At 39.9% G+C, this 23,112-nt stretch overlaps 2 protein-coding genes across 2 annotated transcripts; one reads left to right on the top strand and one right to left on the bottom strand.

Moving 5' to 3' along the window:
- On the top strand, positions 6,117–10,121 carry LOC8082257 (adenine nucleotide transporter BT1, chloroplastic/mitochondrial). The gene is made up of 4 exons (XM_002438594.2): positions 6,117–6,353; positions 6,761–7,414; positions 9,067–9,228; positions 9,306–10,121. The coding sequence occupies exons 2-4, from the start codon at positions 6,788–6,790 to the stop codon at positions 9,780–9,782; spliced, it is 1,266 nt and encodes a 421-aa protein (XP_002438639.1). The 5' UTR covers positions 6,117–6,353; positions 6,761–6,787; the 3' UTR covers positions 9,783–10,121.
- On the bottom strand, positions 13,111–15,129 carry LOC8065063 (uncharacterized protein At2g34160). Its single transcript, XM_002437201.2, has 5 exons — positions 14,721–15,129; positions 14,365–14,413; positions 13,630–13,692; positions 13,488–13,552; positions 13,111–13,393 (listed from the first exon to the last, which is right to left on the bottom strand). The coding sequence occupies exons 1-5, from the start codon at positions 14,835–14,837 to the stop codon at positions 13,298–13,300; spliced, it is 390 nt and encodes a 129-aa protein (XP_002437246.1). The 5' UTR covers positions 14,838–15,129; the 3' UTR covers positions 13,111–13,297.

Raw genomic sequence — 23,112 nt, 5'->3', positions numbered from 1 at the left:
TTTGACTATTAAGAATTCTATTTAGAATACTTAGGATGTGAGGAATCTATTTATATTAGGACTTCTACTCCACATATTGGTTTAGACGTAAGTTATTCTAACTCGTATGAGCACGGGTTATATATAAGTTTAGATAAAAGAAACTTTTCATTGTTCGGTAGTTAGAGGAAGATAGACAAAAAAAAATGGACAAAAAAAGAACCTAAAATTTTACCTCTTTATTATTAGGTATAAATATATATAATTAGGTAATAGAGATATAGATATAGATTTGATAGCTTTTTTCTCCCGTTGCAACGCACGGGTATTTTTGCTAGTATTATTTAATTATGAACTAACTAGGCTTAAAATATTTGTTTCATAAATTATAAATAAACTATGTAATTAGTTATTATTTTTATCTATATTTAGTATTCCATGCATATGTCGTAAAAATTAATGTGACGAGAACTTTGGAATTTTTTGCAAAAAAATTTTTTTGAACTAAACAAGGCCATTCTCTACTCTTCTGTTTCCACGTGTGCCCAGTAGTATTTTCTTTTCCTTGCTTTGTCGGAAGTGTTTCGCGTCAAGTACTCGTACTGTTTGGCCGCGACTGCGTGCTCCCGTTCCGTTGTCCGGTTTGTCGCAGGGTAGAACTAGATAGAGACGTGCTGACCCCACGGACACGGCGGCGGCCGGCGGCCGGCGACTGACTCATCATGGTCCTGGTACGTACTACGTGCTCCTACCACGAGTCTGTTCTGTTCTGTACGGTGCGGCGACTCCATGATTGAGCTTGTATATACGTACAGCGAATTCAAATTTGAAAACTAGGTGACGCCACGGTACTACTAGTGCTAGTATATCGTATGTATCGCTGTCGCCAACGCCTCCAGAATTCCAGATCCCAGGTCCCAGCCAGGTTACACTACAGACTATCTAGCTCTACTACACGGTTTGACGTCAAATTCAGGATGCTACTGTGACTTTGAAACCGAACCTAATCGGTTGGTCCAAGCACAACAGAGAGAGAACACTGTCTAAAAGCGTGCTCGCCTGCTCCGCTGCTCGGCCTCTGCTCACCGTCGTCTCCTCCATGCAGCAGCAAATACGGTTTTTCCAAAAAAATTTGTAAAACCTTACATTGAATCTTGCGCTATTTGCACAGAGCATTAAATATAGGGCAACATATTATATACAACCTAACTTCGTGTGCAACCTATGCAACCACCCATTGAGGTCACATGATTTAGATCCAACGTCTGATTTGTTACAGGTAAAATATAATAAAAATAATTAATTATATAATTTATCTATAATTTACAAGACAAATCTTTTAAATTTACATAATCTATGATTAAATAATAATTATTATATATAAACGAAAATGCTACAATAATAAAATCTAAAAAAAATTCAAGATCTAAAGAGGCCTTAGTTTGACCTTTCCTTTTCGTGGTGGTAAACTCGTGTAATGCACGGCAAGGACCAGACCTGCGCCTGTACCTGTACGGGTGAGCGGGCCTAGTGCCTTGGTTAGATTGGAAATAAAAAATTTTTAGGGTCACATCAGATGTGTTGGAAGAATGTCAGAAAAGATTTTTAAAATTAAGGCCTTGTTTAGTTTCTATCGAAATCCAAAAAGTTTTCAAAATTCTCCGTCACATCGAATCTTGCGGTACATGCATGAAGCACTAAATATAGACGAAAACAAAAACTAATTACATAGTTTGCCTGTAAATCGTGAGACGAATTTTTTTACCCTAGTTAGTCTATGATTGGACAATATTTGCCACAAATAAACGAAAGTGCTACAGTAGCGAAATCCAAAAAGATTTCGCAGCTAAACAAGGCCTAATAAAAAAACAAATTACATAGCTCGTCTGGAAACTGCAAGATAAATCTAGTAAGCATAATTAATCTATCATTAGCACATGTGGGTTACTGTAGCACTTAAAGCTAATCATAGATTAACTAAGCTTAAAAGATTCGTGTCGCGATTTTCAACCAAATTGTGTAATTAGTTTATTTTTTTATCTACATTTAATATTTCAAGCATATGTACAAAGATTCGATGTGATGGATGAAATTTTTTTTGAATGGGTAACTAAACAGGGCCAGTTCACCCTGAAAACAAAAAACTTTTCAAGATTCTCCGTCACATCAAATCTTAGAACATATACATAAAGCATTAGATATAGACAGAAATAAAAACTAATTACACAGTTTGCCTGTAAATCACGAGATAAATCTTTTGAGCCTAGTTAGTTTATGATTGGATAATATTTGTCAAATAAAAACGAAAATGCTATATTGTCGAAATCCAAAAATTTTTTGGAACTAAACAAGGTCTAGGTGATTTAGGTCTTGTTTAGTTAAAAAAAACAAAAAACTTTTTAAGATTCTTTATTACATCGAATCTTGTGATATATGTATAGAATATTAAATATATATGAAAACTAAAACTAATTGCACAGTTTAGTTATAAATTACGAGACAAATATTTTTACTTTAATTACTCTATAATTAGACAATGTTTGTTAAATAAAAATGAAAATGCTGTCATATCAAAATTATCTAAAGGCCGCCTCAGCTGCGGAGCTGCCGTTGTTTGGTTCTCGTTGCCATCGATCGAATTCGACCGTCCTCCCGTCTCTTCTGTCGGTGCATTTCTTCAGCTATATTATTTCCTATGGCCTTTGCCTAAGCGATGACTGCGTATGTACTCCATGTATTCTTCCTATGGCCTCTCGCATCCATCATGGTCATATAGTATGTACTCCATGTATTCTTCGTACAATCCCCCGCATGTGCGTGCATAACTGCGTGTCGGCCGGCCATGGTTGTCTCGTCGCTCCGATCGTCCTGCCCGAAATCGGCGTGCACCGCCGGCGGCCGCGACCGGCCGTCTTCTCTGCCTGCCTACTGTGCAGTGCGGTGCGGGTCCTGCGGGAGGTGATTGCAGTGCTTTTTCATCTTGTATGTTTGGCAAAAGTATAACCCAAAGATATTCGTTAAATTATTATAAAAAAACATTATTAAATTACTAACAGATCTAATTATTGTTTATTAATTTATTATAAAAAAATCCTGTTATAGTGACAGATTTGATTTGATTGATAAGTTGAAGTTTCTCTCACGACCACAACTCAGGCCTTGTTTAGTTTACCCTAAAATCTAAAAAAGTTTTAAGATTTCTCATCACATAGGGGTGTTTGGGACTGCTCCGCTCTACGTTTTTCAGCTTTGCTCTACGTTTTTTAGCCAAACGGTTTCAGCTCCATGCACGCAGTTCGAGGAAAAAGAGTGAAGTTGTGAGAGCACATAAAGAGGTACTCCACAAACTCCAGTTTTTTTGGAGTTGCTCTATGGTGAGTTTATAGAGCAGAGTTTGTGGAGCAGTCCCAAACACCCCCTAAATCTTGCAATACATATATAAAACATTAAATATAGATAAAATAAATAACTAATTGTATAATTTATCTATAATTTATGAGATAATTTTTTAAGCTTAATTAGTCTATAATTAACACATACATAAAAATACTACAATAGTCAGAAACTTTTCTCATGCTGCCACTCCTGGCTGCTGCTGTGTGTGTCCGGCACTGGCGGAGCCACCGCCCGGCCACCCCGGGCGGCTGGCCGGGCTCATCGCAGACGTTCAAAAAGAAAATTTCTTTATATCAAAGTAGAACTTTATAATTTTCTAACTAAATATTTTGCTTAATAAAAATTACCCGGGCTCATGAAAGTGTCTGGCTCCGCATGGTGTCCGGTATACACGTACGGCCGTTCAGTCACAGTGGGGCACACCCACACAGACGGTACTTGACTTCGTCCTTCGTCTCCGTGTTGTGTGTCGTTCTCGGTGTAAGAAAAAAACGTGCCTCCGTTCCATGGCAAGTCAGAAACACATGGCACCTGTAGGCCCTGTTTAGATTGTAGATGAAAATTTTTTGGGTGTCACATCGGATGTGTCGGAAGGATGTCGGGAGGGGTTTTTAGAAACTAATAAAAAAACAAATTACATACGTCAGGAAACTGCAAGACAAATCTATTAAGTATAATTAATCTGTCATTAGCACATGTAGGTTACTGTAGCACTTAAGGCTAATCATGGAGTAACTAGGCTTAAAAGATTCGTCTCGCGATTTTCAACCAAACTGTGTAATTAGTTTATTTTTTTATGTACATTTAATATTTCATACATGTGTCCAAAGATTCGATGGGATGGATGAAAAAATTTTGGATGGGGAACTAAACAGGGCCGTAGTCTTCAACTACCATACTGACGAGACAAGTAGACTTTGGCCGTGTTGAGTTCGTCAGCGAAATTTTTCAGTACATATTTTATATTTGATAAATATTATTTAATTATAGACTGATTAGACTTAAAAAAATTGTCTCTCAAATTACAGAAAAACTGTGCAATTAGTTTTTAATTTCGTCTATATTTAATACTCTATGTATGTGTCTAAAAATTTAATGTGACGAAAAATCTTGAAAAATTTTGGATTGTAAGGAGGAAGTAAACAAGGCCTTTGACAATTCAACACACGGCTAGATGAAAAAAATGGTCGTTGATACCTATGCTGATTTATTATATACTGTTCCATAGCTGAAAAATAGTACCTATAAATTTAACCTAAAAGGAAGAAAACCTTTTAGGTCTCGTGAAATTTTAGAGAAAGTATTTTTTATTTGCCTCCTCTTAGTTATCACCTAGTCAGCTTTTGCTTCTTCAACTTCAAAACCAGACATCTTATACCTCTACAAGCTCTCGAAATCATTCAAATTAACTCCCTGTTTTAGTATGGAGTGGTTTTGAGAAAACAATTTTGGTCTTTTTAAAATACAAAAAACTAGTTTCAAAATTTAATAAGGGTTTTTAAACCACGAAAATTCCTCTTAGATTATTAAAAACTAGAAACTAATTTTAGAGAAAGTTTGACGTACATACACCCAAATATAATATTTAGAGACATGAAAACATATTTAGGAACTAAAAAAGGTTTAGCTCAGAAATTCTAGAATTTTTTTCAAAACATGTATAAACACGTTTTCAAAACTATATATGTACAAAATATGAGATGCAACCAATATGAATGCAATATACATTAATGTTCAATGTGTTCATGCTATGCATTCGTGATGGTTATGTATTATGCCTTTTGTGATTTTTTCCAAACTTGTTTACATATCAAGTAGACTATTTTGAGAATTTTCTAGATTTTTATGGATTTTTCATTCTCCTAGAGCTAAATCTATTTTTAAATCATCTACAGATATCTTTCATGAATTCTAAAAAATTCTATTTGGATTTTTCGTATTCCAATGTGTCTATACAATTTTTCTAGGAATTTTAAAATCTCAAAGGCTTTTTTCTGTTTTTTTAAGCTTACAAAGTATTTACCCTTTTTTGACTAAAATAAGATAAAGCTGCCTTCAAAACCACTCCACTGCTGGGTGGAGAGGTAACTTGAATGGTTTTGAAAGTTTAGAAGGTGATGTCTTCATTTTATAGTTTTTTGAGAATACGACAACCTTTATTCACTCAAGATAGAAATATCGTTTACAATACAGTCAAAAATAAAACTAGAGGGATCATCGTCCCAAACATAATTTTACTTTGTCTGCATAGCTCAACTAGCAAGTGGCAGTGCTCTGTTAGTCAGTGGGAGTCCCGCTATTCTCATTGACTCATTGTAGGTGTAGCAGTAGCTGCTTCTTTCATCCAGCCCAGCACGCCATATAATCCCTTTTCCATACCCGTGCTTTTACCAACGATTATTAGTTTAAATAAATTAAGCAAGAATGGACTTTTTCCTAAAATTCCAGCAAAACAGTCGTCCTTCACCGAACGGGCCTTCTTACCCTGAATCCAAGTTTTGAAACTAGAGGCCCATGTACCGACGGCCCACAGCTGCACGCGCGGTCTCGAACCAGCGTCCAACGGTCCAACCCAACCAGAGCAGGGTGGACCAGTAGACGCGAATCCAGCCGGTTTGGCCGTGACGCTCATCCACGCACCCTAAAAAAATCCGCTGTGAATACCCTAAACTGCCCTCAGGTTGGTCCGCCATTAACCCCCTGGTCCCGTGCGAACCAACCCCCCCAAAAAGGTAGCGGATTGGGTTTTCCCCTCCGCCTCCCTCCCCCCTCACAAAAGCGCGGCAGCACAGCACAGCACAGCACCCCCCCCTCCTCCTGTTCTGTCGAGTTCGGAGCGCAGCGCAAGGCGGGGGGGAGGAACAAGCCGCCGCCGGCCGCCCTCCTCCGGCTCGCCACCAGCCTGCTTCCTCTCCGCCGCCGCCACGGGGAGGAGCGGCGTCCAATTCGGGATTCTTATAAGCGGCTTCAGCCCCGAGGTATCTTCGCTCCGTCTCCTCTCGACGCGCCGGCGCGCCGGTGCCGGTGCCGTAGGGTGGTTTTGTCGGGTGGGGCAAAAGGGTTTGGTGATCTTGCTTAGGATGGGTCCGTTTGGTCCGGGCTGAGGTCGGCGGAGCGGGGAGGCCCAGGTTCACTGCATCTGCCCCCTCCCGTGCTTGTTGTATTAAGTGGTGATGTCCGATTGGTCCATCACTCTTGGGCCATCTTTGTCTGCGATTTCCTAGTGGAGAGGGTAGGTGGTATTCTTCATTCTTAGTGGCGAGCTCTTCTTATTTTGAACCGATGGTGGTAAACTTTTGTAATTGGTGGCTGAGAATATACCCCTTGTTGTGGCCGTCAGTGCAGCGCTGCAGAAAGCCTGATCCCCCCGCTGTGTGTCCTGCAGGTTGAACCAAAGCTATTTTCTAAGAAAATGGCGGCGACGATGGTGGCGATGACTGCGAGGAGCAAGAACAGCGCATTATCTGTGGAGAAGAAGCAGGTCTGGTCTATTCAGCTCCCGGAGCTCCGGTTCCCTTGGGATTCGCATGAAGACAAGGGCTTCTCTCTGAGCCTGCAGGGCTCTGGGCCTGCTCATGGCGGTCTGTTTGCTAGCGTGGGTCTTAAAGTGTCGACAGGTGCGCCAGCAGTGGCGCCCGGTCCGGGTGACAAGGATATTAAGATTCCGTTTGCTGATCATTGTATGAAGTACGTGTCCGAGGCGGTTGGGTATAAGGTTATTACCACTAAGGCTGAGCCAGTGGAGGAGGAGGTGGTGGATGCTAAGGCAAAGAAGGCGGCCAAGAAACGTGGGCTGAAGCTGAAAATTAAGATTGGGAACCCACATTTGAGGAGGCTGGTTAGTGGAGCTTTTGCGGGTGCTGTTTCCAGGACTTGTGTGGCACCACTGGAGACAATCAGGACTCATCTGATGGTTGGGAGCAACGGTGACTCCATGACAGAGGTGTTCCAGTCAATCATGAACACTGAGGGGTGGACTGGGCTTTTCCGTGGGAATCTTGTCAATGTTATCCGAGTTGCGCCAAGCAAAGCAATCGAGGTAATATACTTCCTTTTTGTATTTGATATACCATTTCAATTTCTTGGAGGACCTGTTGCATAAAGTTCTATCATGTGATGTCACTGTTGTCAGTCGTTGTATCAGTGTCACTGATGCTTGTACGAATCATGGCATTTTTACACTTGGGGTTGCTAATTCTAGGTGCATGATTAGGAAAAGGTGAATTATATTAGATACTGCTGTACTGCTACTTCCATTTTGCTGATCGCTTATCAGTACAAACAAATGACAAATCCATGTTGAAATAAGATTTACCAATATACCAGACAGTGCCACTCTGATGTCAAACAACCTCCTGGCTGCTATCAGGATAGTAGATGCGATTTGCAAACACATTCTTCAAATGAGTTTGTATCTGCTTCATGCTTTTCTTCATCTAGTTGCTCTTGGTCCTTTAGTTGCTTATATTCTTGATATGGTCTATATCCTCTACAAGAATATATGGTTTTAGAGAATCTCCAGGAGTTCTGTAAAACAACTTTCTATTTTTATTTTTTAGCAAAAAGAGAAAAACAAAAACCCCTCCAACAATTTGGTAAAAGAGCTCCTTAAAAATGAAAACTTGTCAAATTTCCTCAACTCGTAATTTTCCACAGTCGAGAGAACTCCGTATCCTTCTTTCTCTGTTGAACGGTTTCCACGGGCATGCATATTATTATTTTTAGCACGATCTAGTTTCCATCCGATGACCGTTGTCGCCTTCCATTCGCTGCTGCTTCTGCCTTCACGAGTGTGCCTGTGTCCAAACCTCGAGCTAAGTGCGCCCTACTGGCTGCTTAGCGCTGCCAGGCTCTGGTCGCTGGTCGGCAGTGGCAGGCTGCCTGCTTGCACGGACGGTAGGCGGCGGCAGGCCCTGGAATGGACAGCAACAGGTAGGGAATTACTCCTACACACCTGCTGGTCCTGTAGCAGGCACCATGCAAGGGCCCCCACGCCAGCTAGGGGTTGGCAATGGTCGGTGTTGCTGGGGAACGCAGCAGCCTTTGGCGACGGTGCGCAGAACAGATCATTCTGGTGAAATCGAAAAAAAAACAAATTGACGTGGGCCCTACTTCAGTTTTTAGCAAGTTATTATACGGAACTGTTGGAGGATAAAATTTAATATTGCTATTTCTTTTATATTGATATCCTTGATTTTGGTAACATTTTACCGCTTCAAGCTATGGACCTTGTTGCTTGTGGTTATTCAGCTTTGTCTAGTTTGCTAGTTTACCAATTATCAACTGAGTTTCAATCACTTACCTTATATTTTGAATATATTTATTCTGATTCTGATATTTTGAGCTTGCTATCTGCTCAAGTGCAGAATGGGCATGTTTGGTGCTCCGTAGGTGTCAAATATGTATAATATGCTACTATATATATATTCTGAACATGTGGGAGGCCTCCAAATGAATTTATGAATTAGCAGTCTGCTTGTTGAATATTTTTCATGGCCTGCACCGCATGAGAAATTTATTTGGACATGGACTCGCAAAATGGTAGTATTTGTTAGTTATTATTATGATTTTGCTTGTGATATTCCATGACCATTTTTTTTTCTGCTTATGAATCTAAGATATCCAGAGACCTTAATTTTGCAACAAGTGATAACATGCCTTTATATAGCTGACCTCTTTGTTCAAATGCAGCTGTTTGCTTTTGATACTGCCAAGAAATTCTTGACCCCAAAGGCTGATGAGTCCCCAAAGACCTTCCTACCTCCATCACTTGTTGCTGGAGCACTTGCTGGAGTCAGCTCAACCCTGTGCATGTATCCTTTGGAGTTGATTAAGACCAGATTGACGATAGAGGTGCAAAGAGCTCTTACTCAACTGCTTGAATAACTGATGTTTCTTTGTGCACCTCAGCTCACTCCTTGTTTCTGCAGAAAGATGTCTATAACAACTTCCTCCATGCTTTCGTCAAGATTTTACGGGAGGAAGGTCCATCAGAGCTCTACCGTGGTCTTACACCAAGCCTGATAGGAGTGGTGCCATATGCCGCAACCAATTACTATGCCTATGACACCCTTAAAAAGCTATATAGGAAGACATTCAAGCAGGAGGAGATCGGCAACATCCCAACTCTCCTAATTGGTTCAGCCGCTGGTGCCATATCCAGCACTGCCACCTTCCCTCTCGAGGTGGCCCGCAAGCAAATGCAGGTAGGAGCAGTAGGCGGGAGGCAGATCTACAAGAATGTGTTCCATGCGCTCTACTGCATAATGGAGAAGGAAGGGGTCAGTGGCCTGTACAAGGGTCTCGGACCGAGCTGCATCAAGCTGATGCCTGCAGCAGGCATCTCGTTCATGTGCTACGAGGCCTGTAAGAAGATCCTGGTCGAAGACAACGAGGATAGTGAGTGAAGCTGAAGCATGTATGCCCCTGAGGAAGGGGTATGAGTATGACTGATGCGGAAGGCCGGGAGGTGGGGGTACTATACCCTAGTCATATCAACTGATGAAAATGTAGATCTAAGATATTTGAACGCCTGTTAGATCAAGTTTTGGCTCAGTTTTGTGTTGAAATCCATAAACAATATTCTTACACGATGGTGCATGTTGCGGGGGCAATTTTGTCATGTGGCCATGTCTGGTTCTGTCGTAGTGCTCGTAATTTTTGCTGTCGCTACATTTTTGAAACTCTAATTTTTGTAACCTATTCGCTCAGTCCTGAAATAAGTGACGAAAGCATTTTTTTTAGAAGTATGCTCATTTAATTTCTTTACCGAGCTTTTCTCTCCTACACATAGTTCCCTTTTAGATTGTTCTTCCTCATTGTTAACACCAATTTTCAGCCTCACGTTTTTGAATGATTCTTCACATCGGTTTTAGGTGGCAGAGAAATGTCCTCCAATATCAGCCACCAGTTCTGAGCCTGCTCCACATCACTAGTTCACTAACTTTAGGAGTTTCCACCATAAAAGAGGTGCACCTGTGTGGCTTGTAACTCAGCTCTAGCTCTAGGGATTAAAAGTTTTAATGAAAATGGCCACTTATAATACATATTGTATCCTGTATATTATTCTAAAAATCTTTTGCATCAAAGTTCAGCTCTGATAAATTTCTTGCCGTATTATTTATATAAAAAAGAAGCAACTGGACAGGCAATCCAATTCATGACCTGAACGTTGACATTATTCTACACCGCAAGTTAAAACTGAGAAATAAAAATACAGAGCAGTACTGAACAACGTTCAATATCATCCAGTCGTACACCCAGGACCACGAAATACTAAACAATAGTAAAACACGGGTACTAACAGTTTCGTGTAAAATAGTATTTTACATCTAGGATGTAGAAGCTTTGAGTGACATTTCTATGCCATCAGACCTCTTGGTTCAGGAATGTTACTTCAATCCCTCCGTTTTAAAGATGAACTTAGATCAGCCTTTTGCTTTTGGCTAGATGGTTTTAGTTAAAAAACAATGTAAGTCCTCTTGTAACTCTTTGTTTAAATATAAATACAAAATGAAGTGCTGTGAGGAAGTCCTTGAAGCCTAGCCACGGCCTCGACGCGCTTGTCGGCGCCGGCGAACCGCCGCGCCGATGGTGCGAACTGGGTACGCAGCCCCTTGCAGAACTTGAAGTAGGCCATGTCGAACTCTCGGGAGCAGAGTCGCCCACGCCCGGTGCCGGAAGAATAGATCACCAGTAAGGCCTTGTTTGGATGTAGTCGGATTCACATCAATCCACATGTGTTGAGGTGGATTGGAGTGAAACTTGAACTAAATTCCACCCCGATCCACACCAATACACATGGATTGAAGTGAACAACATTCAAACAAGACCTAAGTTATTTTTCCATAATTTTTTTCCACGGCTTATAGGAGGTTGGAAACTCCACGAGCCCACGAGGAACTTGCAGAATTTAACTAGCCAGAACATAAGAATAATATCTCCGCCGAAAGTATAGAGTCATTAAGGACCAAAACTCAAAAACTTTCTAAGATTCCCTATCATACCGAATCTTGCGGCACATACATAATACATTAAATATTGATAAAAAATAATAAATTCTCTGTAATTTGCGAGATGAATTTTTTGAGCCTAATTAGTGCATTGTTGGACAATAATTGTTAAATAAAAACAAAAATGCTACAATACCCAAAAACTTTTTACCTCCTCAACTAAACAAGGCAACATAGATGACACGATGCTAGCTAAATAAAAAAATGATTTCTCAAACAGCTGATGAATACCTAATTGAACGCAAGAAATATTTGTGGTTCTCTGAAAGGTTTGGCGCCAGCGCCCCTTCCGGACACCCCCTAGATTTGGCCTCTCTGCAGTCTGCATGCGACCTCCTCTGGTCCTCCACCGATGCCTCTTCCTAGGCTCCTACCGGCGCGGAGAAGGTAAGAAAGAGGATGGCAAGGAGGCTTTTTAGGCCAGTCTCAATACATAGTTTCATGACACAGTTACCAAGACTATAATAAACTAGGTAACGAGCCATAGGAGTTTTATGGGGATGAAACTCCTCTTTCATCTGATGAAACTCCTTCATTTAATAACCCTGCCAAGTCAGCAATTTTGCTTATGTGGCACTCTATTAATGTGCATGACACTCTCATGAAACACCAATTAAGACTGACCTTATGTTATTCTCTACTAGAATGGTCTAGAGGCCCTGTTACGAAGGACACTACTAGAGTGCACACAAAAATTGTCATAAAAAAGTAGGGGAACATGGAAACCCTGTGTTTGAGGAGAATATAGAAGCCTATTTTGAAGGTTACTGTCAGAGTTACTCTAAGAAAGAAGGATAAAACTACACCATGCGTGTGCAAAAAATGCACTTTCCGCCTACACACTGTACTTTAGGAAATAAGTTATTTTAGTTGCCAAAAAAGGAAAAAAAAAAGACTAGATCTAGGGTTTCCTGACTTCGGCGTCCTCACCTCTGCCACCGTGGCCCTAACACCCTTGGCTGCCACACTCTTCCCCTCCCCCCACCGCCGCCACCTTCTCTAGTTCCGGTGAGCTCATCCGCCGCCATCTTCTCCAGCTCCGACGAGCTCCCCCGGCGCATTCTATACTCCACCTAAGTTGGAGAAGAAGGGAGTGCTTGCCAGAACCCTAGCCCGATCCGCGCACGAGAGAGAGGCCTACTTGGCTCTGCCACCGCCACGATATCCACAATGGCCACGCAGAGGGGAGGCGGTGGGAAACCCATAGTCGAGAGAGAGAGGACAAGTTTGTGTGGGGCTGCGGACAGTGCGCCGGTGTTATCCCCACCTACACGTTCTCTTATTAGCATTTTTGAAGAAAGAGATAAGAAAAGAAAGGAGATATAAGAGAGGATAAAATACAAAGAATAAAAAAAGTTTATCCAATTTTTTATTGAACAACCAGAACCTAACGTTTTCCAACCGGAGCCAAAAAAATAAAAAATCTTACCACTTTTTTGAGTAGTCAAGCCCAACCGAACGTCCTTTAATTTTTCCCCTACTGCAGAGTTTGTCCTACCAAACAGTCATTTTTATTTTATTTAGTAATTAGTATCAATCATAAATTAATTAGACTTAAAAGATTCAGACAAACTATATTATTAGTTTTTTTTTTCTAAATTTAATGCTCCATACATGTATACAAAAAAATTGAACTAAACAAGACCCTAGTGGAGTTTGTGCAGTCGGAGTTGAAAAGATTGGAGCAAAGTAGTCCGAGACAGGCCCATAATATACACAAATAGGAAACTCAACAAAACATGTGTGAAAACGAATCTTATCATAAACATAAAGTTATCATGGAAACAAATAAAATGAGCACAGCTCTTGATTACTAACACAGAAGTACCAGTCTCTTGTTAGCCAAGAGATTAAAACCACACAACCTAGCAGCATTGTACTAATACAACATCAAAATTTAAGATAGACGTTTAGCTCTGTTCCTCTGCCTCAGCAGCTTCCCTCTCCGCATCAGCTGCCGCCATCAGCTCATCAAATTTATCCGTCTTGCCCAGCACTATTTCGATCTGGCCACAGTACCATTATTAGCATAAAAAAAAAACAATTCGCTAGTAACTCTGGAACAATGTTACTTCATTTCTTAGAACGGAAGATGTTCACCTTGGCTTTCTGAATAGGGCGGGCCCTTGTATCATCCTTGACATCAACTGTGGATGTCATGATCTCTGCAAAACAATTCTCATTAGATGAAGATGAAAAGACGAATCACAGTGACAGAAGTATATAGGCTACAAATCCTTACTCTTTTCAACAGCGAGCCCATTATTTTTCAGAATTTCAGCAACAGTAACCACAGTGGCAATGGCTGAAATGGTAAGAAAGTTCATCAGCATACCAACATTGTAGTAATTAAGAAAGTACAGTATGGGCAGGCACAACAGATATTACCACAAAGCAAAGAGGACAATTGCAAACTATAATTAAGAATACAAAGTGAAAAGCAGAGTCATGGACTATGTTATCATGTTTGTAATTATGTAAATTTGACCAAAGAAATATCCTAAAAGAGGTACCAGAAAAGGAACATAACATAACAGAAAAGTAATAAAAAAGGACACCAAGATAAATCACGCTAAAAGTTAACCTTGGGTACTTGAACAACTACAATAATACGTCATCACAGATCCGCAAATCCTATGGCCAATATTTAAAGATCGCAAAACAGAATTAACGTCTGTTGACCTTTCAGAGTGAACTTTCACAAGGATCACCATATCCTTGAGGTAGGACACTTCACACGAATGCCAACAGCTGAGTCACCAAACAAGACACTGGCGAAACATCGCTAAGACTTCAGTCATCAAAACTCAAAATATGAGTAACCAGCCAACCAGGGACAGTTGTAGTCAAAATGACATACAAACGTTTGTGACTTTTGAGATACAGGTACATAGAAGGTTCACTACAACACCACAACAGTAGAACGTGTAGAATACTATAGTAAAAAAAGCATCGTGAAGGGCAAAAGAGTTTTTACCCATGCCAAGGGCCGAGAGCTCCACCTCCTCGTGCTGCTGCATGTACCTCTGCAATCATCGCAAAAAAATTAGTCTCGGGTTATCACCAAACAAAAAAAAAACATGAGAAAACTAAATAGCACATATTCTTTAAAGAGAAAAGGGATGAAATCAGATAGTTTTTTTCCCTAGGGTTTAGTAACCAAAGCCCATCCTGGATCCGTGCACTAATTCTTGGAAACTTATAAAAAAAATGATGAAAAAAGAGGATGCGAAACCGCATCCGCGCTGCTGGTTCAATAACTCGCAATAACCCGCCCAAACAATCGAAGAGAAAAAAAAAAGAAAAAAAAACGAGAAAGGGGAAAAACCTCACCTTGGCGAGGTTGACGTAAAAGAATAGCGGCTTCTTGGTGTTGGAGACCTGGATCCTGTTCTTCTTGTGCGGCTCCGTAATCGCCAGATTGTTCACTCCCTCCGTCACCTCCTCCATCTCCGCAACCACAGAAACCCTAACCCTAACTCGGCACGAAAACGCCGCCGCCTGGAGGAGGCTACTGACTTGGGGTAGTACAAGGCGCGGCGCAGAAATCGCACGGGCAGCACAGGCGAAAGCTACAGCGAATCGGCGGCGAGACGGGTAGCCCTATCCCGGGCGGCTGGGTTATATGGGAGGAGGAGGAAGGGGAGTGGAGTGCGGAAGCCCCGGCGCGGCCGCGGTTGCCGTTTGTCCCTCGGGGGTGACGGAGATGCACGGGCTCGCGTTCAGGCCGGTTCGGCCTGGATGGGTCATGGGTGTAGGGCCTTGCTTGGCCCATGAGGTGTTTTCTTTTTCGTGTGTCTTTTTTTAATCACTAGCTAATATGCCCATGTGATTGTAATAATGAGAGAAAAACATTAAATGGCCATAGAAAGTGATGACATAATGTTACATATCTATTTATATTTATTTTTTTTATAAAATTTAAATTCTATAATTTATTTTATTGATAACCATGACATCTATGGTATTAGATAGTTAATATTTACAATAATATATATTTTGGAGACATATTATTTAATAATAAAAATAGAAATTAGGCAAATCTTATCTTAATATAGTATTATCTCTTAATATACTTTAGTATTATATTAAAATATGAGAAGTTTGTTGCTAGCTTTATTTTTTTATTTAGATTATGATTCCTATAAAATATGATATATCAGTTAAATGTATGTATATTATGAACACATAGACTTATGAAGTGTTCATATGACATAACCACACATCATTCAAAGGTAGTGGAAACATCTTTTTTATATTTTTACATACTTAAATTGATTGTAAACTATTTAGCAAGCATAAATTTAGGTAAACTAGTAAATCAGTGAGATATGCAGGAATGGTGCTAAAACTTTTACCACAAATCAAGCATCACATTAAATAGGCTACCATAAAATTTTTATAATAATTGGAGCAAGATAACTATAATTTCAATTTTACACTAAAAAGCATAGGCAAGCATATTCAACATAAAAAATATACTAAGATTTGTGGTATTTTTTGTTTACTATATGGATCTACATATGTGGAGCTGAACAAAATTTGTTTTGTAATTTTTAGATTTTTCTATGAATTTTTACGCATTTACCAATTTTCAACCGAAATAAAGAATAAAAGAAAAACAAATTATTAGGACAGAGATTTTGCATCCATTTTTTTGTTTACTATATGGATCTACATATGTGAAGTTGAACAAAATTTGTTTTGTAATTTTTAGATTTTTTCTATGAATTATTACGTATTTATTGATTTTTAGCCAAATTAAACTAATAGAATATAGGAGATTTTGCATTGGGAACCTTGGAAAAAAATTCTATTTTCTTTTTCTTTCTACAAGCGGACGGCAGAGGCTAGCGATTCTTGTAGGACACAGAAGGCTAGCGATCCTTCCGGCGAAAGTAATAGGAGATTTTGCATTGTGAACCCTAGAAAACATTCTATTTTCCTTTTCTCTCTTACCAGCGTTAAACGAATGGAGGTTTCGAGGCAACGGAAGACGGACAGGGCAGGCAGAAAGATATTGGCAGACTAAAATTTTCCCTTTTATAGATATGTTTAGATTAAATAAATGGCGGATCCATTATTTTTAAAAAAGTAAACTCTTTGGCCGATCACCGATCTCCATTCTAAATTATAAGACATTTTATGAATCTTGAAGAGTTAAAGCATCTCAAATTTTGTCAAATTTATATGATAAAATAATAACATTTATAATATTAACTAAGTATCATTAAATTTCTCATTAGTTATATTTTCATAGGATACTTATTTCTCATTAGCATCATAATTTTTTTATATAATTTTGGTCAAATTTGAGATTCTTTGACTCTTCAAGATTCTTAAAATGTCTTATAATTTAAAATAGAAGAGTATTAAAAAAGGTTGTGGAAGTCAATTGGTTTCTAGGAGGAAGAAAGAGGCAATGAGAAACAACTAGAAATAAATCCAAACATGCCACCATGAAGAAGAACCAAATAATCGGAGAAATTCAAATGATTTTAATAGCATTGTCCCCAACCATTCTCAACCCTAAACATAGGAGAAATGAAGAAATCTAAGAAGTAAAAAGACTATAGAAACTAGATTGGGTAGGAGGCTTGCATCACCCTTGTAGAGCTAGTGCCAAATTTGTTTCGCCATCTTATATACTAATCAAGTGCTTTTAGTGTTGTTCTAGAAAATTTTATTAGGCCTTGTTTAGTTGGCAAAAATTTTTATTTTTGGCAACTGTAGCACTTTCGTTTTTATTTGACAAACATTGTCCAAACAAAGAGTAACTAGGCTCAAAAGATTCATCTCATAAATTACAGGTAAACTGTGCAATTAGTTTTTATTTTCATCTATATTTAATGCTCCATGCATGCGACCAAAGATTCGATGTGATAAGGAATCTTGAAAATTTTTGCGAACTAAACAAGGCCTTAGGCTATTCACCTCCTCTAGCCATTAGGACCTTTCAGGCCTACACCCTATTTCGAACAACTTGTATTGCTCACTTCAATTCATAACCAGCCTTGATTAGAAACAAGGCAAAATTTGCCAGGGGACATTGAAAAAACGTGGCCTTTGCTGCTAACCACTAAAAAAGAATGGCTTTGCCACAAACCATTACAAAAGTATGATCATTTGCTGCTAGACACTATAGCTCTTATAATATGATTTCTCACTCAAACAGGTAAGTAAACATAAACATCTGGACATAAATACCTTTGGCCTTCAATTTAAGGTTCAAACAACATATCAGGTCATATTTCATCACCATAACATGATTACAGCAACACTTTAGCAGATCCATGAACATTACAAGTTCAAAAGAAAGTAGCAGGTCGAGGCCCTTGACATATTCTAGCAACATTTCGGCCACACTTTCAGTCAAGTACAACAACAAAATATAGGCTGAAGAATCGTGAAAAATGTCGCTCAAGAACCGCGGAGACTCCATCACCGTCGATACCTCCAGAGCTGGGCGACGTCGCCGCTCTGTTCGCTGCTACAGAAAGCGGGCGCTGCTGTCGTCGCGGGAAGCGAGCCCCGTCGTCGTCGCGCAGCTGTCTGCGGGCGCCGTCACCGCGGTCGTCGCAGAGCGCTGGCGGCAATATGGGAGATGGCGCAGCCGCTTCCTGCTGCTTTTCCGTGCGAGCGAGATGAGGACGGCCGCACTCCCAACGCACAGGCAAGTCCCGATCCTTTCTGAGTTGAAAGGATAAAGAGGCAAGGGCATATCTGTCATTTCGCGTGGCTGTCCATTAAAACTAAATATAATAATAAGCTGGGTGTCTGGTAGCATATTTCTCATGATTTTTGATGTCTTTTAGCCAAGACATGTTTTTTAGTGTCTTTTAGCAAAGGCCACATTCTAACGGTGTCCCATGACCAATTTTGCCTAGAAACAAAGCAAGGAAAAGCTTGGTGTTTAGGACTATGATTCCTCCCACAACTACCTATGCCTAATAGACCTGCCCCTACTACCGCCGAAGAAGGAGATGGATCCACTATTGTCCCATCTTGCACACATCACCCGCTCTGTCTCGTCGCCTCTAGAGTAGGAGGTGGATTCGTCATCGCCCCTTCTTGTCGGCATCACTTGCCCCGCCTTGTCATCGCCAAAGAAGAAGGCGGATCCACCCCTGCCCCCATCTCATGGGCATCACCTACCCTGTCATTGCTGCAGAAGGAGGCAGATTCATTGTTTCCTGTCTCACGAGCATAACCTACTGTTGATACTTGTTAACTTATAAAATTTATTAGCATTTATTTCTCCACCAGAAATGAATATCCACTACAATAGACTGACAATTTCCACGAGTTTTGTATATTCTATGTTTTCCAGGGAAGAGATGACACCAGAGGATTCAGAAACACTCTAGAAGACACCCGACGCGAGGGGGGAGCCAGCCGCCACCAGGTGGGCCCGCCCGGCCCCACCCTGGCGCTGCCCGGCCCCCTGTGGCTAAGGTTTGGCCTCCCCTTCTGGAAGCTTCCTCCACCTGGTGTCTTCTTTGGTTTGCAACTCATATTATATTGAGTACTACGATTTGGGTAGCTCCTAGGTTGGAGTAGTGATTCGTAGCGTAGACGTGGTATCTAGGCTATGGTTGCTTATGAATGTCCCCTGATCAGCCGGATAGTGGTAGTTCGCGTAGATGACTTTATAGCTGCGTTGATTCCTCTGTAGTCCGCTTCCCGTTGATAGGATTGATAGGCTTATAGGTGCATGATAGGGGATTACTCTGATTCTTCCCCTATTCGGGTTACTTGCCCGATAAGACGATACTATACAAAGTTTACCGGTTATTGGAACCAGAGTACATTAGTATTTTCTCATCATTAATAGTTTCTAGATTGTTTGTGCCCCCTTAGATTAAGAAATTATAGGCTAAGTCATAAATCACCTAATGTTCCTTTGGGTTCGATATTAAAACTAGGTTAATCTTGGCGAAGTGCTGATCAGTATATATCTGTGCGCTTGCGGATAATCTGATTATAATCATTATTAGGGTGAAGTTAATTTATACCAACAAACATTTCTGGCGGCGTTGCCGGGGAACGGTTTGCTAACTTTTGACATTAGTCTATCTTAGTCTATAGTTATTTTTAAAAAATATATATATAGATAATAGATATGGAAACTGAATCTCAACTTTTATATCAATATAGAGCACCATCGGGATCGTACCTCCAGCCAAAGGAATCTTCTAAACCTATCACATCATCTGGCTATGAGCTATGCCCCAGACTAATTAAATTAGTTCAAGAACATATTTTTTCTGGTAATTCTAGCGAAAACCCCTATCTAGCTGATTTTGAGCAAACATGTTCATGTTTAAAAATTAAGGGCATGGCCGATGAAACTTCAAGATGGAAACTCTTTCCATTTTATTAACGGGTCGAGCTAAGAAATAGTATAATCGCCATGTTGGGAATAATCAAGAAGACTAGGATATATTACGAAAAGACTTTTGCCTTAAATTTTTTCTAGTAGAAAAGGTCGCTAAACTTCGGTTTGAAATTATAGGATTCAAACAATTAGACAAGGAATCGCTAGGCAAGGCTTGGGATCATTTTGATAGTTTTGTAAATTCTGGACCTAATCTTGCTTTACCAGAACCCATGCTTTTACAATTTCTTTTTAGGCCTTAATGATAAAAATCAAGAATACCTTAATTTAGCCTCAGGAGGAGCATTTATGCATATTACTGTTGATCATGCTAAAACTATTCTTACTAATATTTTAAATGATTTCCCCAAAAAAAAGAAGAGTTGTTAGAAGAAGAATCTCAGTTAGCTGAAAATAAACCTTTACCTGATTCATCTCAATCTATAGTTGAATTAGCTAATGAGACGGAGATAACTCTAAATTCTGAATGGATGTTTAAAATTGAGGATAATTTCTTTGATGATTTTGGTAATACTACATTTTATCATAAGATTATTCAATCTCAACAAACTAGGGATTTTAAACCTAATTTCTCTCATCCTCATGATTTAAAATTTCTTAGAGAAGTTATAAGGGAATTAATCTTTATTTTGGGTGATAATTGGTTAATAGAATCTGAGAAATCCCCTAAAGTAATTCGCTTTAATTCACCCTCGGTTATTATAAAATTGCAGGTAGATTCACATCCTTTTGAAGCTTTATATAATCCGGTTGTAGGAGTCAACATTATGTCATACACTTTTGCTAAAGAATTCTTGAAAGACATACCATTAATTCCTACAAATAAATTACTAAAAAGTTGTTCAGGACACATTATTCCTAGTTTAGGAGTTTCGAGTGCGCTTCCTATTGTTATAAATGATTTCCGCATTTTGCTAAATTTTTATATATTTGATGTGTGGGATTTTAATGTAATGATTGGAGTACCTATAATAAAACTTCTTTAAAAAGGTCGTAATGGTAAATTAGACGTTAAATTTGGGAAAGGATTTAGTTTTTCAATGCCTATAACTAATACAATAAAAGTTAAAGCAGAACCCCTTCCTGAATTAGATCCAATAGAAGAGGTTAAGTCATCCGAATTCGATAATTTTAGTCAACCTAATCTAGAAGATGATACCCAGTTCTTCATCGAAGAAGAGGAAGAGGATCTTACTGATCCTGAACCTCTTGATGAATTACTAGAGCCACTTAACCCTCCTATTGAGCTTAAACCACTAACTTCTGGACTTAAATATGTTTTTCCAAATAATGATAAAAAATATCCTGTGATTATAAGTGATAAACTCTCAGCTGAGGAAACTTATAAACTAATAACAATTCTAGAAAAACATCGTGCTGCTGTTGGTTATTCACTCCAAGACCTAAAAGGGATCAGCTCTATTATCTGCACTCATCGCATACCAACCAATCCAGAAATTACACATTCAAGAGAGCCTCAGCGTAGACTCCAGAATGCGATGAGAGATGTAGTAAAGAAAGAGGTCTTAAAGCTTTTGCATGCAGGGATTATATATCACGTACCGCATAGTGAGTGGGTAAGTCCGGTACAAGTTGTGCCTAAAAAGGGAGGAATGACAGTTGTCCGAAATGATAAAAATGAATATACCTCAAAGAACTGTCACTAGGTGGCGAATGTGCATAGATTATAGAAAACTCAACAAGGCAACAAAGAAAGATCATTTTCCTCTACCTTTCATTGATAGCCAACCATTCTTTCTTTTGTTTTCTTAAAGGTTATTCAGGATATCACCAAATCCCTATCCACCCTGATGATCAAAGCAAAACCATATTTACATGTCCCTATGGAACTTATGCTTATCGTAGAATGTCTTTTAAATTATGTAATGCATCCGCTTCTTTCCAAACATGCATGATGTATATGATAGAAAAGATCATGAAAGTTTTTATGGATGATTTTTCAGTTTATGGAAAAAACTTTTGATGATTGCTTGAAAAATTTAGATAAAGTTTTGCAAAGATGTGAAGAAAAACACTTAGTCCTCAATTAGGAGAAATGTCATTTTATGGTTAGAGAGGAAATAGTGTTAGGACACTTAGTGTCAGAAAGAGGTATAGAGGTAGATAAAGCAAAAATTGAAGTAATCAAACAGCTACCTCCACCTGTTAATATAAAAAGAATCCGAAGCTTTCTTGGTCATTGTGGTTTTTATCGTAGATTTATAAGAAATTTCTCACAAATTGCTAGGACAATGACTAGATTATTAGCTAAGGATGTACCTTTTGAATTTAATGATGAATGCTTAGAATCATTTAATATTCTTAAGGAAGCACTCACATCAGCACCAATCATTCAACCTCCTGATTGGTCTTTACCCTTCGAAATTATGTGTGATGCTAGTGATTATGCTGTAGGCGCAGTCTTAGGACAAATAAAAGATAAAATACATCATGCAATTGCTTATGCTAGCAAAACAATGACAGAAGCACAATTAAATTATGCAACCACTGAAAAGGAATTTTTAGTTGTTGTTTTTGCTATTGATGAATTTAGGTCTTATTTAGTTGGAGCTAAAATAATTGTTTATTCTGGTCATGCTGCTCTTAAATATTTGCTCACTAAGAAAGATGCTAAACCACGATTAATAAGATGGATCTTATTACTTCAAGAATTTGATTTGGAAATTAAAGATAGAAAAGGTGTAGGAATTGCTCCTAGCCGAGGACTGCGGGTAAGAAACTCAGAAAACACAGGGTCTCTTAAGCAAATTTACCCACGAAGGGGTATCGGCCGATTGTGGCCGTTGGATTTGAGATGGACGGCTCAGATTAAAACAAGAGAAGAGAGAGGGGGAACGACACGGCTGGCCGGAGCTGGGGAAGAGAGTGGCGGCGCGCCATGGCCGGCCTGCCCAAGCTCATCGGAGTTGAGCGTCTGGCCGGAGCTGGGGAAGAGAGTGGCGGCGCGGCTGGCAGGAGCTGGGGAAGATAGTGGCAGCGCGCCATGGCCGGCCTGCCGAAGCTCGCCGGAGTTGAGCGTCTAGCCGCAGCAGGGCTCCAAACCGAAAGTCCAGGAGAAAGAGGAGAGCGAGGCAAATCTATTCCCCACCCAAGCGTGGCCGGGGGTGAGCCCATGTGGGGTGTGCCATGGCCGACGGCCATGGGCTCACCGGTGCTCGCGGAAAAGACCCTTAAGACCACGAATTGGAGCGAAAAAACGCGGGGAGAGATAGAGAGAAGATTGGCGAACGCGTCCCGGCCCTCAGCGCGGCCAGGGAGGGGCTCGCGCAGACCGCGCCATGGCCGGTGGCCATGGACCTCGCCGGA

This window comes from Sorghum bicolor, chromosome 10 (genome assembly GCF_000003195.3).
Source record: "Sorghum bicolor cultivar BTx623 chromosome 10, Sorghum_bicolor_NCBIv3, whole genome shotgun sequence".
NCBI classification, from domain to species: Eukaryota; Viridiplantae; Streptophyta; class Magnoliopsida; order Poales; family Poaceae; genus Sorghum; species Sorghum bicolor.
The sequence above is the reverse complement of the archived record's forward strand: the minus strand, read 5'-3'. Positions and strand labels throughout refer to the sequence as shown.

Coding starts and splice junctions, on each gene's coding strand:
- LOC8082257 (XM_002438594.2), top strand. CDS start 6,788: ATGGCGGCGACGATGGTGGCGATGACTGCGAGGAGCAAGAACAGCGCA. Junction 7,415..9,066: donor CGCCAAGCAAAGCAATCGAG/GTAATATACTTC, acceptor GTTCAAATGCAG/CTGTTTGCTTTTGATACTGC. Junction 9,229..9,305: donor AGACCAGATTGACGATAGAG/GTGCAAAGAGCT, acceptor TTGTTTCTGCAG/AAAGATGTCTATAACAACTT.
- LOC8065063 (XM_002437201.2), bottom strand. CDS start 14,837: ATGGAGGAGGTGACGGAGGGAGTGAACAATCTGGCGATTACGGAGCCG. Junction 14,414..14,720: donor TTTACGTCAACCTCGCCAAG/GTGAGGTTTTTC, acceptor CGATGATTGCAG/AGGTACATGCAGCAGCACGA. Junction 13,693..14,364: donor GCTCTCGGCCCTTGGCATGG/GTAAAAACTCTT, acceptor TTACCATTTCAG/CCATTGCCACTGTGGTTACT.